Below are 14,350 nucleotides of genomic sequence, written 5' to 3'. Positions count from 1 at the left end.
CTTCCCCCCTACAACAATACAAGGGTTATAAATGCAGATATTCCAAGAGTTTGTCTTGAAATCATTTCACTGTCTGTACTGCACTCTATCTAGATTGGCTAGTTAATACGTCATAGGCCTCATGACGTGAAAGTGTCTCGCAGGCAGAGACTTTTCTAAAGTCTATTGTACAGAGAAGATCTCGTCTTGTTCCGAGCTACAAAGCTACAGTGTATTACCACAGTGAGTGAATGGCTCCCTACTTGCGTATCACTGGATTAGATAGGACAAAAAATCAAGGCTGAAGTTTTAGTGACCAATCAATGGCTTTCAGTTTTTTAGGTCCTTTATGTTAAGAGTTAATGGAGAAGTACCAAGAACATCAAGCTTTGTGATGTGCTATATATGTTATATAACTATATTTTGCAATATATCACTGTAGACTGTGCAAATAAAAGGCAATTTTTGAAAGAATGCCATTGTAAGAAAAATTATAAACCACATATTGGGCATTCTTTCAGGATGCAAAAATAGCACAGTTAAGAGACTTTCTCTGAATCTTAAGTATAGAGTAAAATAACACAAATTCCTTAATATTCATAACCATTTTGATTCAAAGCAGTACTTTGACCTGATATTTTAAATCATGTATACCCGGTAAATGTTTTCTTTGGATACTGTAGATGAATCATGTTGTTGGTTGCTTGTAATGTAGGACATAAAACTCTATACAATAACATGCATTAATGCCCTTTTTGCTTTCAGGGGATATATGAAATGATTGCAAATCAATACCAATGTAGGTGTAACCCGGGGACCGCCTTGTTTATGTTGATGTGTAAGGTTAGAGGGTATGAGGACTAAAAAATAACAACAACAGCAACAACAACAACAACAACAACAACAACACCACCAAAGAAATTAGTAATATTCCTCTTTGTTGTGTAGATTATTTCATGATTATCAGGATAAATGAGGAATAAAAGGTTTGTGAATGCCCACTGTTTTGTGGCTAAAAATAAGCAAACCAGACCTGGAACACTTTTGATACTGAAATTGTTACAATTTGCATTTTTAGTACCCTTTGTGGCAATGCGAACCAATGAAGAAAATCTTGATGAAAAAGTAACGATTTCTTATAATAATCCTCAAACTTAGGTTGTTATTCAAGGTGCTTTGTTTTTTGTACTCTCAAAGTTATAGTGTGACTGACTGTGTAATGATCCTACAAATGATCACTCATATCTTTTGATAGCAAGAATTTATAAAGATAAAGTGCATAGAATGTAATGCACTCGTGTGGAGAAAAAGGTTGATATGTGTCTAATAGCAGGACATCAGATCTTTTAAAGGGGTTTTGAAATACAAGTGCAGATCCTTGTCAATGAAATGAGTAAAGACTTTACAAGAGGTTATTATAGTGATTATGATCTAAATAGAGTATGGTGCATCTGGTAGATGTAACAAAGCTACCTTTGGTAGTTTGTCATGCAAGCAGTGCACAGATTTGCATTTTTGTTTATTGTTGTGGAGGAGTGCAATCACATGTGCATGTCTATACCGGTAGAGGGAAGTAGCCTCTGTCCCTCCGTTCGTCCGTCAGTCTGTCAGTGTGTCTGTGTGCCATGGAATGACTGACACTCGGAGCATGTCAACTATTTAGTATCTCTCTACCACTCTCGCCGGCATAGACTTGGCTGGTGTACAATGTGTGTGAGAGCTTGGGTAGTCATATGTTCCATCAAGCTATGTGTCTGTGTGTGTGTGTGTGTGTGTGTGTGTGTGTGTGTGTGTGTGTGTGTGTGTGTGTGTGTGTGTGTGCGTGTGTGTACTGAATGCGTTGTGGCTACTGGGTGCAGTGGAAAAGTCCAGGATGGTGACGTATTATTTTACCGAGGGCTGGATACTAGTACTCAAGTTCGGTACTCCACACTACCATGCTTGGTATTGGACTATTAAGATATTTATTAATCCCATGGCAGTGATTAGATAATGTCATTGCCATATTTAGAGCAGAAGTGCTATAATATGAGTCAGTCAAATATATCCAACATTATATTCTCCACATGGGAATTGACATCCGCTTGGATGTATCTTATTGTGTGTGTGTGTATGTCGTAGTTATCCAATATAGCACTCTTTTAAAGTGTGGGGTGTGTACAGCACACCATGTATGTTGCCCCATTTTAGGATGTGTGTGTTCAGCTGACGTTAAAATTTTCACAAGAAAACGAGAAAATTATTCTAGGGCTTAAAGTAAGTTTTCACTATGATCCAGGCTTTCATTAGAAAAAAAACAACATTACACTGGTAATGCATATGATCTTCTTGTACCTTTGACATTCCTGGGAAACAAAGGCTTATACTATGTCATTATAGCGACTCGAGTATTAGTGGTAGAACTATCCTTGGGGTATATCAGCACATAGGCATTTTTAAACTCCCTCCCCAAAAATCTCAGTGGCATACTATCATTCACATAAGGGAAGGGATAATTGACTTGTCTGACAAATAATTTTTTATATGACATTTCCTTGCTTGGTGTATTGACCAATGTCAAGACTACACAGAGACTGAAAAAAAAAAAACCCAGTATGCAGTTTGACATTATGACAGGATGCTGGAACCAGTTCTCAAAAAAGTACTGTCAAGCTTGTCACACATGGCATTTCTGAATATTTGTTTATCATACCAAGGGGGGAAAACTGTTGCATGTATTTCTGCTTCTTTGCCTATTGCTTAGAATCAGGTGGCACTTTATCAATGCAGTCAGATGTAGAAAGAAGAGGCTTCTGATTTTCACTTGATGACAGTGTCGGGATAAAGCTACAGGAGAGAATGTCCATCAGTCCATGTTGACTTAGAAATCCTGACTGCTGAGAAAGATTTGCATATTCATGATGGTGGTGGTTGTTTGGGAGTGACAAATTCCACCCATCTTCTCTGAGTTTCCTTGCCTAAAAAAACCTGACTTCTTACACCTTGCTCTGAATCTCAGGTTGGCAGCTACAGCAGAGTCTGAGACTAAACCTTAACCCATTGAGGATGGGCTGATTTTGCTACAACATGCATTTCCTATAGGCACTTGCCCAAGTATACTCTGGACTCGTACTCAATGGGTTAATGTCTTCAACTGCATGTCAATGTGTTCACAACCATAAACCAATAATCAGTCACAAATATTAATAATGAGCAACAATGTCTCAGGACTCGGAGCTCGTTCATTAATTTGACTCAGCAATAGGTTGCAATTGGCTGTGTCCCTTTATTTTCACTTTCTTGTACTGTGAAACATGCTCATGATAATAGTATGTTCTTACTAGACATGTATTCTCATTTTAAATGCATGAGTTATTTGTATGTCATATGTTTTGTTCTTTTAAAAAAGAGTGTCCCTTATTTGCAGATCATACAGTGGAGTCATACTAAGATTCTAGTAATTCTATCTGGATTCACCTACCAGTATATCTAAACCTACAAGCTGTAACTTTCAATCAATATCTGCAGTACATTTCATCAATGTTCAGGGGCGGATCCAGGAATTCTGTAAAGGGGAGGTGCCTTTACAAAATTAAAGGGGGTGCATGCGTCCCCCCATTTTTTCTTTTTATTTCTTTTGTTTTAACAAAAATAAAGAGGGGGCGCGCCCGGTGCACGCCCGGTGCACTCCCCTCTGGATCTGCCGCTGATGTTGTAAATAGAAGGAATTTGTGTTTTCCATCTATATGTCATCAGAGTGATGCTAGTTCCATGGATGAGAAATGAGATATTAGTGTATACATTCATATGGATTTGTAATAATTTAATCTTTTCCTTTCTCAGAAAGAAGACATTTGCAACCACAAGACCTTTTTTTTTAGGAGATCATTCTATAAAAGAAGAATTATTCTTCTTTTTAATGATATTTTTTTTCTTTTTTATAGCAAAAAGTTGATGTTTTGACTAGTTCAAATTCATGTTGTTTGTATCTTATGCATTTTATATAATCATTGTTTCAACTGACTTTTGTTCATTGCAGAATTCAACTGGGAAGGGTACAAAGAAGAAGGGGAAATTCAAACGTTCCAATGGAAGTTTTTCAGACACAAGTTCCAATAGTCTACTTCGACAGGTATGTCATCCATTACCTTTTGTTTTAACTATGTTTAAAGTATTTCAGCGACCTGCAAAGGTATGCATTGAGAAATCATTGTACGGCACGAAAAGGGGAAGAAAAACAGAGGAATTGTAGATAATATGACTTGAAGAAAGACAAAGGCAGATAAAAGAAGTGATATATAACTATAATGTGGCAATAGAAACAATGAAAGAAAGGGAATGGCAATGTAGATTTTGCAAGTGAGTATAAGAGAAAAGGCATACAGATTTAATTGATTCAGTGGAATCAGTTAAATCTGTAGTCCTTAGGCGTAGAGGCTTTCAACTGCTTAGAGGCTTTTGCAATTTGCAGTATAGAAAATAGTTTCATTATAGTCACTATTATTATTCATATAGGATGATAAAAGGAAAAATTCATCTCTTTTTTTAATTCATATATAGAAGGAGAAATTTTAATATTGTTATTCAAGGAGTTCAAAAAACTTTGGCCAGTATGAATAGATATGATCTGAGCTAATGACATACATTTGAGAGATCAGTGAAACTCATAAGAACACCGAAGGGGATATTTATGAAATATGATGGATTGTGGAGAAACACAGAATTTAAAACGGATAGGAGTGAATTATTAATGTACATACATATTCATGTGATAAAAGCTACATTTTGGTTTCAGTAAAATTGTGATCTCATCTGAAGAGTGTACAATGCAGTCATCTTCTAGAAAGTTCTTTTTTTTTTCTTTTCTTAATGGTCTCACTGAGGCAAACAGGCCACTGCCAGTGATATCTAGTCATCCTATAGCAGGATAAATCAACAGATAAAATAATATCAGCAGAAACCAAGAAAATTATGATACTGATGATGATAATGATACTACTAGTGCTGCTGCTGCTGCTGCTGCTGCTGCTACTACTACTACCACTACTACTACTACTACTACTACTACTACTACTACTACTACTACTACTACTACTACTATTACTACTATTACTACTACTACTACTACTACTACTACTACTACTACTACTACTATTACTGCTGCTACTACTACTACTATTGCTGCTACTGCTACTACAACTACCACCAATACTTCAACTACTACTACCTCCGATTGATCAAAAGTTAAAGGTCTTATTAGCTATGCCACAGTGCCCCAACAATTTATATATATCACATAAGATATTTTGATGATGCCTTTTCACATATACTGTTAACCTTAATATTTCATACAGGATGGTACTCACTGATTACATAGCAATCACTGAAGGACATCGTGTGCTGCATCGAATTCTATGTGATCTAGCATTCTATGGGAAATCTATTAATACCATCACTCCTTATTTTTTTCATACAGGGATGCACCTTTCTTTAGTATGATGAAGGCAAAAGAGGAAATATATATTCATAATTTGGTTTCAGGTGACATGATTAACCAGTGAAATAATGAATGAAAAGTGTACACATGTTAATCACACAGCTAAAGAATGTATTCTGTTGATTAGAAAATGCTGGTTATCTCGTTGGATTGATTTGCCCATTCATCGTCTTATCAGGCTGACTAGTCCCTTACGCAGCCCTCAAGACCCACCCAGAGTCCTGGTAAAGGCTATAATTAGACCCCCTTTGAGGGCCCCAGGGCACCGACGCAGTCTACTGCAAGCCCTCGTCTGATTAATTCATAATATTCACATTTGATTTCACATATGGAGTAATTACTCACCGCTCCTCCTGTTTGTCCTTTCCCCTGCCGGAGCCGAGGCCTCCTGAGCGGGGTCTGATGCTGTCTAGATTCACCGACTTTTTACTGGAGGAATTTTAACCTCTTCAGAGACGATCTCTGACAGCATCTTGTAGTCCGAGGCTTCCTTGATGGAGGGATAGAGTGCCACAGTTTGATTTGTTCAGAATTACACAAAAAGCTGTTAGGCTGATGTGATATTGGGAGGAGGAAATTGTATGTAATAGCCATGGTCAGATGTCCAGTGGATTGGGATTTACAGCTGCCACATTATTGATGGAATCTGTACTGTCAAGTCGTGAGTGGACATTGATTAAAGTGGTGGTTGATCGAGCTCTTCTGTTTTCTTTCTGCAGTTAATCAATCTGCTAATGATTAAAGAGGTTAATCACACACCAGGTTAAGTGCCATTCTCACAAATTTTAAAGTAAGTCCATCATCAAATAGGACAAATAAAACCTTTCCAGTAGTGCCTTACTTGCACTGTAACAGGAAATATTCTCATAGTAATTGTTAAAAAATATCCCATATTTTCTTATCATATCCTTTTTTTAGCAGCTTTAATTGCAAATATCTCAAATTATCAATAATAGAGTAAACTTGTTTTATGATCAATCTCATCAGTTATTGTTTTCAAAACAAAGCAGTCTTTTTTAGGATGTTAATATTTTCCCCCTCAAAAGAATAAAATGGTTTCATTGATGACCATATTCTGTCAGTTTACTAGGTCATATATCTCTTTTGTCTCTCTTCTGTTGATGTTAATGTTTTGTCTCTCTTCTGTTACTGTGTATTTGTATTTTTACATTGAAGATTGCTACTCTTAAATGATCATTTTTGTAAAGTATTTTTATACCTGAAATATGTTAATTCCCCTTGATGAAAGTGGTTCCTGATGGCAATAGTTTATTTCAAATGTTTCAAGATTTGCAGATCTAAGAAAGGGCAAACAATATCTTTTTGATACAGCTTATAGACCTTAGATTGAAATAATGTTTCTTATTAGTGAGAAGCTAGTTGATCTTCACATACGTTAGTTTATATGAGTACACTGATTAAATATTGATTCACACAGTATTGCCTCCTGGCAGTATGCTGTGTCTTACAGATGACTGCAGTCTTTGCTGCCATCTCTTGTCAAGAGTGTGCCAGGTTGAACCTGCCTAGAAATGTCAACATGGAGTGTGATTGTATGCCACGACTGCATAGAGGCCATCATGTAATGTAATGGGTGGACACACTGTATGACGGGTCTTTGCCGTTGATGCTATGCAGTCTCGTGGTTGAATGTGAACATACACAGACACACACACACACACATATTCACACCGTTCTTGTGTACGAGTCGTCTACTCAGCATGCAAGCTATGGTCATCTGACAATATATTTCACACATTGTTTATGTGCCACATGTATTTCCATATTGTTATTATATCTGTTGCTGCAGTAGAACTGATGTAGGATACTCTGAGCCATTGATTTGTCTTGAACTAGTGCTTTTCCTTTTCACTTGCCTGTATTCCAGTACCTCTGTGATGAAATGAGATTGAAGCTGGCCAATTCTGGTCTTCTTTTTTCTTTTCTGTTTTTGAATCATAAATCATAATAGAACCTTTTAGAACAACCACATAGGGAGACTCAATCCTGACTTTTTCTCTGAAGTGATTGAATTATATTGCTAGTGTTTGCAATTTGAAAGGTTTATCTACAAACCTGTTGCAATTCAAAAACCCAGTGTACTTCTATGTTAATCCTGTTTATGCAGAGACTGATCAGTGGTCATTGGATCAATGGGTTGACTGTGAAAGAACAGAAAGCTGAAAAGCTGAAGTAACCGTTCTTGTGTGCAAGCTGTATGATTACAAACACTGTCATTGAAGTCTTGCCTGGATTTCAGTTCAGAGATTATGAACGCTTTATTTTTTATTTTTCCTCTGCATTCTGTGGACATTGTTGAAGTCTTCCTAAGAGGGGAGGGTTAGTTTTATTTGGCAATTTTATACCATGATGCTTCCATTGAAAGTTGCCACACCCAAGCAACAGTGATAGCATTTTAAGCCTTAAAATTTTGTCTGAGGTTTGCATGGTGTTTCGTGGGTAAATGCTATCAAACTTAGTATTTGCCGTAAGATTTGAATTCTGTGTATAGGCATATAGTCCATCATTTTTGTGTGTGTGTGTGTATTGCTTGTTCCAGTTTTAAAAGGAACATCATACTTTAGATAGGTTTTATAAGATGTGAGGATGTGTTTATTCTCAGCATAGCATGCTGTAATGCAATTTGTTTTACACCAAACCATTACTAATAATAATCACATTTATCAATAGATTTGATGTGTATTACATTATTTTCATGTAGTCTCCATTAGAGTTTGTAATCATTTCTCCATTAGAGATTGTAATCATATTAAACTCTTTCAAATTTTGATGGATATGCACAAAAAACTAAAATGTTTAGTAGACCAAAGCTGCATAGTGTTTAAACATTGAGAGAAAATCGATATTGTTGCTATCACACAAAAAAGACTTGTTTTTCATAATTGTTTTGAAGGAAAGTAGAGGAAAAAAATGTTAAAGGTATATAAAGTTTGCATCATAATATTTTCAAAATTGAGACATTAAAAGAAAATATCATTATTGAGGTTGAGAAGTACCAACGATGAAACAAGAAGTAAATTTTATCCCTTTTGACTGTAAAGTTAGCAAATTCCCATCTTGGAGATATCATATGTTGTATTTCTGATAAAGAAAGCAGTATTTTACTAGAGAGTTGGTATAGTTGCGTATAAATCAATTGACTCTGAAATTTGCAGGAAAAAAAGAACGCTGCAAAATAAATGGCATATAAAGTAGATATACTTTGAGAAATTCATGCATTAAAATGTGTTAAAGCTGCTATGCTTTATATAGCACTCTGCCCATGTAAGCAAGATCTGCATAGAAGGAAGGTTTGACTCATTTGCGGAACATACAAATCTATTTTTTTTCTAGATGTGCAAATATGTTCTTCATTTCTATTAGATCATCAGGTACAGCTTATACATGTAACAATTATTGTTTAAACAATATGATTGAGTCAGAATTTATATTTGGTACAGCTTATACCCTAAACAATTTATGGTGTACAAAGATTAAAATTTTCTATTCTTCAGTAAAATAGGCTTGGACAATTGTAACTGAATATTAAATCATTTCATTGCAAGTCCTTTTTTGTATCGTATATGAAAGAGAATAGACAAATCCTTTGTTCTGAAGCATGTCATAAATACATAAAGACAAAATGACACACATTCTTGAAAATGTACAAAATGTTTCATCATCTAAAGTTTACATGAATTATGTCTCACTCTACAGAGGCACACACATTTAAAGAACACAATCATTGCATATGCAGTCTGCATATTCATCAATTTATTAACTGGGTCTTAATTGGCCAAATAATGTACATATATCCTTGTGCTTATTTGTTTTGTGATATTCTAGTCCTATTGTCATGTAAGCAAGTAAAAAGCTGAATATATTGGTGGTAGATATGCCTGATGTGCCATATTGAACATGTGGAGATAAAGCCTGGAGATATATTGATTTTTGTTATGGACAGAAACTGTGAAAATGGAATGTTGCAGTCAAAAGGCGATGTCATGTGTTTGTTTATTTGTGAAGTAAAAAACAGAACAGAACACAAAAATATACCAGTATTTGACCATTTGAAAGAAAGGAAGTTGTTTTCCGTTTCTACTTGTGAAGGCTACTCCCCTGCTGAAAAGAATGGTCGAGTCCTTCTAGAAACAAGCACAGGTTCATTCTGTGTGAGCCCATTAAGTATGCACACGTTAGCAGCCTGTGCTATTGTGCATACCCGTCATGCAGTGGAGATATACACCAGCACCAGTGTGTGTTGTCAATACCAAGCCCACCCAAATCCATGCATACACACACAGACACACACAGACACACACACACATAGACACAGACAAACATATGCAGACACACACACACAGTCATGTCCATGCGTTGTCCATGCATACATCAGCAGAGCACTAAGCGCCAATTCACAGTGCTGTACACTGGGTTTCGTTAATAACTCATGCCTGTGTCACCTCTCTGCTGCTATGTGCTCTGAGCTGCAGAATAGTTGTCATGATAAATTCATGATATGATGCAGCCGGCCCGCTGACATCAGCTCTTCTGTGCATAATCACCACCAGATAAGAAATCAGCTCTTCACCAGGCTGTTGCAGAGAACTCCAAGTACACCTTGTTTTCGGCTCCATCCCCAATGACTCAATCAGCAGAAATTGTGGGCTAGCCAGTGCCTCTTGGGTATGGCTGGTGGGAAAACGCTCCCCCCTTCTGGTTCCCCTTCTAGCGCTAGGGAGAGGATGGTCATTGTGCAGTGTCTTACCCACAGGGACTAGCACGCAGGCAGTGGAAACCCGACATGCACATGTATAATGAATGGTGTGACACTAGCGATAGACTGTATCGGTGTGAGGCGGACTTCTTCCACATCTTATGTTGATAACTGGTGGAGTCTGCGACCGGCCTGGCATTAATCTCTTGATTCCTACACACATGTTTGGGTCCTTGGTGTATGCACCCCGTTGCGACAGTAATCACTTCCCTTCAACAAGACTGACTTCACTCTGTGCTGACATCATACCAGTAACCTGCTGAGTAGTTATTCGGTCATCCGGGGCACCTATATATGTGGAGCTAACATCTCAGGAATTTTCCTGGGAAATCTGACTATATAAATTGCAACCTGACAACAGCCAAGAGCAGGAATAATATAATGTCCATGGAAACTCCTTTTTAGAAATTTGAAGAAACTAGTGGACTTTAATACCTATAAAGTGCTGCAAATTTTTAATGATTCCAAGCGGTTCCTCATTTCCAAATCATCGAGCAGCAGTCAAAGGCAGAAATGTGTAGAGATTTTGGCAACCATTCCTCTGTTTTGGAGCACGGCTGTTTCTTGTGATGCTCTACATTCCAGGCATCCATCTATCTAACATTCGACAGGTTGGCGGAGCTGTCAAATCCAAATGCTTGCAAAAACAAGAGTTCTGATGTGACAAGTGCTACTTATGATTCTCTGTGAAAAAAAAAAAAAAGTGTACTTGAAACATAGACGTGAAGCAGTAGTCAAGAAAACAAGCAACTTGTGTAGATCTGAAAATCAATTATTTTTCATTCAATCACTTCCAAAGTTTGCCTATGCAATTTGTTTTATTTTGTAAGTTTGCAAATATACATGTATACATTTTAGTTTTTATGAATTTGGTGCCTCTTGCATATTTTATTTCATAACTGGTGATTTTCTAAAAATTTCTTTGCAAGTTTAAAACCATTAGCCTATCTGCTGATGCCCATAAAAAAAAAAAAAAAAAAAAAAACTTCCATTGAGTTATTTAACTGTTTAATTCTGTTACCGCAAGCTACTTTTCATTGTGTTCATCAGTATTAAAGACTTTCTTTGCTTTTGGAAGTTTGAGTGCTTGGATATTTAGCTTCCTGCTTATTGTGAAAAACTGCCTGTGTTGGATAATACACTCATTCCCTACAATTCAGTGACAATACTGGTGCCTCTTGAGTTGGGACCACACGAACTTTGACCTGCCCCCAACAAGTTTTCGACAGGAATTGGACAGAATCCTTTCACTACATGAGCAGCATCTCAGAAGTGGAGTTTGAATGTTGCAGTTAGTACTGTCGTTTTGAAACAAATCTTCACAAGACTTGTTCATCATGCTGTTGGGATGTTTGTAGTGGCTAGCAGGGATTACAGAGACTGGACTGATTTACTCAGAAGGCTGTAGGCACCATGACCTGGGCCAAGAGAGACCGTGGATCATATTCCTCTGTTAGCCAGTTTGACCCAGACTACCACATGTCTACCGACGAGGTAGGTATCATAAGTACTCTTCGAGTCCCTCCACCAAAGACCTTTTTGGAAAAAGTTGGTCAATGATTGCTGATTTAAATCTTCTGGGGGGTGTTTCATCAACGTTTGTCAGCGCTGACAACTGTCAGCGCTGACAATTTCAGCAAAATCCTTGGTTTTGATTGGCTGAGATGCTCTCGTCACTGACTGTTACTATGGTGATTCAGGTTGTCAGCACTGACAAACGTTGATGAAACACCCCCCTGGTTTGTTTTCTTTCTTTGTTTTCTTTTTTTTTCAAAAGAAAGCATTGAATGACATGCAAACTACAAAAATCCTCCAGTGACTTTATCTTCATGCATCATCACCATAAAAGTAAAACGACTTAGGTGGATGCATGGTATAAATTATGAAGAGATACCCCCCTCCCCCTCCCTTTTCTTAAAGGAAGGAGGTATACTTCTCAGATCTTGACTTGATATGAGCAACGAAAAGAGGAAATAAGTTCAAATGTTTCTTTTTTATACAGTGGTGGAAATTGTTAAAAAAAAAAACAAACACCAGGAGTTAAATACACTTTATAGTGTAGAACATACAGAGGTGACCCCAGTAAAACACACACACACACACACAAACAAAGAAGGAGAAAAAAACCAGATTGTCACAGTTTTGTTATACTCGTAGTGACATTAACAAGTGAAACGTGGGTGCTCGTTAAAGAGTATCTCATGATAAAGTAGTTGTAAAGTATCTGAAAGATGCTGGCAATGCATAATGTACATGATGTTGTGTGCAGAATGGCCTCTGGCTTATGGCGTGTGCTGGTTTTTTCTTGTTTTTTGTGTCGGGTTCAATGTACATTACACCTGCTACTTTGTCAGATGGCAGTACTAACTACTAGTACTCTGAGGTGACTGGTAATGCAGCTTTTTTGGCACAATGGTCCCATTTTCTGACTGAACGCTGACACTCTAGCCCGACAATTTGAAAACCAGGTGGATTTCCTGATGAGGAAGAAAAAAAAAATGTAGACCTTAATTGTCTTTCCAGACTGTTGTATAGAGTAGCATGAAGCCTTTAAAGTCAGAGATATGTGGAGATCATGAAGACAACTCTTACTCTAGGCCTAGACTATATTGGACCAGCTAATGTGGCAATTTTGCTCTCGCCATCCCGGTTTGGTCTTGTTTGAATCTTTAATGCAGTGCTGTCGTCATTGCTGTTTTAAAGGACTATTTTTGCAGGTAGTTATGAGCAAAACTAAGTGACTTTTCTTCTCTGAATTTCTTTGGGTCGGTGTAATTGATATGTGTTGTTTCTGTTTTCTCTCGTTACCTGCAACAATGCAAAGGGACCAGGAAATTTTAATTTGCAGGTAGAGTGATCTGCTAAGTGGTTTCCTAATTAACTCAGATGCCCTTAATCTGTTGGTTAACATATTTTTATATGAAACTCAAGTTTTTATCAATCATAAAAGTCAGCATTGAGTATTAATGCAATGTAAGCAAACAAAATACATTAACTATAGTGAAGTCTATAAGCAGAAGCATATGTAGTTAGCATATTAACTTAACGACAGACATTCCTAATCATTACAAAACTAATGACTTTCAGATAGTTTTTACCTGTTAAGAGATGTGTTTCTTATCGGGATTACTCTGTCATTCCAACTTATATTGACTGAAAAAGAGAATCGCAACAATAATCACATGCATTTTCCATTCTATCAGACCAATACTCATTTTACAAACACTAAGCTCGCATCTCCCTATAACCTCCTACTCAAACGTATAAACATTTCATGAATTGATGGAAGCATTCAAATTTTTTTTTTTTGAAATGTGTCTTGGAGATTGTTTTACATAATTCATAGATAGATTATAGATAGAATAAGTAATAAAATTCTAGCAAAATAAAGCCAGACTTGATAGACTGTCATCTGAAATGTTGACAATGGTGAAATTGGTACAGAACTATGATTTTACTCATTTCTAGGGGATGGACAGAATGAATGAAAAGACCCAACATCCACTGTTAATGTTGATCTCAAGGTTGTAGTGTGTAGTAGTACCCAATCTTATGGAGACATGTCAGTTTCATAAGGATACAAGTGTGTAGGAGACTGGTAACACCAAGTGAGTTAGTTGTTTTCATAAGTCTTTGAGTGTGCTGTTGATCATTTATGCAGGTATGAATCTAATACTCTTTGGGAAATTTCCAGGTATACTCACAAGGTATCAACCGAAGGTCATATATAACTGTTACACCAGAACTTGTATAGTTGGTTTAGCTCTGGCACTTTGCTTGCGTGCTCATAACTCAGTATAGACCATCCCAAAAGAATTGATGATTTAAGTGATAGATACTTACAAATATATGAGTTAGTATTTATCATTTTAAAAGCCAATAAAATGTCCATAAAGTAATCCATGGGTAGAATTAAGGCTGAACATGTATGAATGACTGCTATTTGAATATCAAATATAATCTTATGCATCATCTGTAGAAGTCTTTCAATATATCTTGAGGCTTATAAACTTGATGCTGGGAATGAAAGCTCAAGAATGATTGAATACTATAACATGTTTTGTAAATGATAACGTATTCATGAATCCTATTTGAAATCATATGAATTATACCCAAGT

The 14,350-nt window shown here is 36.7% G+C and overlaps 1 protein-coding gene across 5 annotated transcripts in view; it reads left to right on the top strand.

Moving 5' to 3' along the window:
* Positions 1-3,908: 3,908 nt before the first annotated feature.
* Positions 3,909-14,350, top strand: part of LOC139708702 (voltage-dependent L-type calcium channel subunit beta-1-like) — a 63,294-nt gene continuing 52,852 nt past the window's right edge. For 3 of the 5 annotated variants that reach the window (XM_071620637.1, XM_071620636.1, XM_071620634.1), the window contains exon 1: positions 3,909-4,090. In XM_071620637.1, the coding sequence (XP_071476738.1) occupies positions 3,935-4,090 (156 nt within the window). In that variant the 5' untranslated portion in view covers positions 3,909-3,934. Of the gene's footprint in view, positions 4,091-9,901; positions 11,727-14,350 lie in introns of those variants that run through there. The other 2 variants (XM_071620635.1, XM_071620638.1) reach the window with 2 other exon arrangements.

This window comes from Diadema antillarum, unplaced genomic scaffold (assembly GCF_040938485.1).
Source record: "Diadema antillarum isolate AM-2024a unplaced genomic scaffold, OU_Dant_1.0 seq00001367_RagTag, whole genome shotgun sequence".
Lineage (NCBI taxonomy): Eukaryota > Metazoa > Echinodermata > Echinoidea > Diadematoida > Diadematidae > Diadema > Diadema antillarum.
The sequence above is the reverse complement of the archived record's forward strand: the minus strand, read 5'-3'. Positions and strand labels throughout refer to the sequence as shown.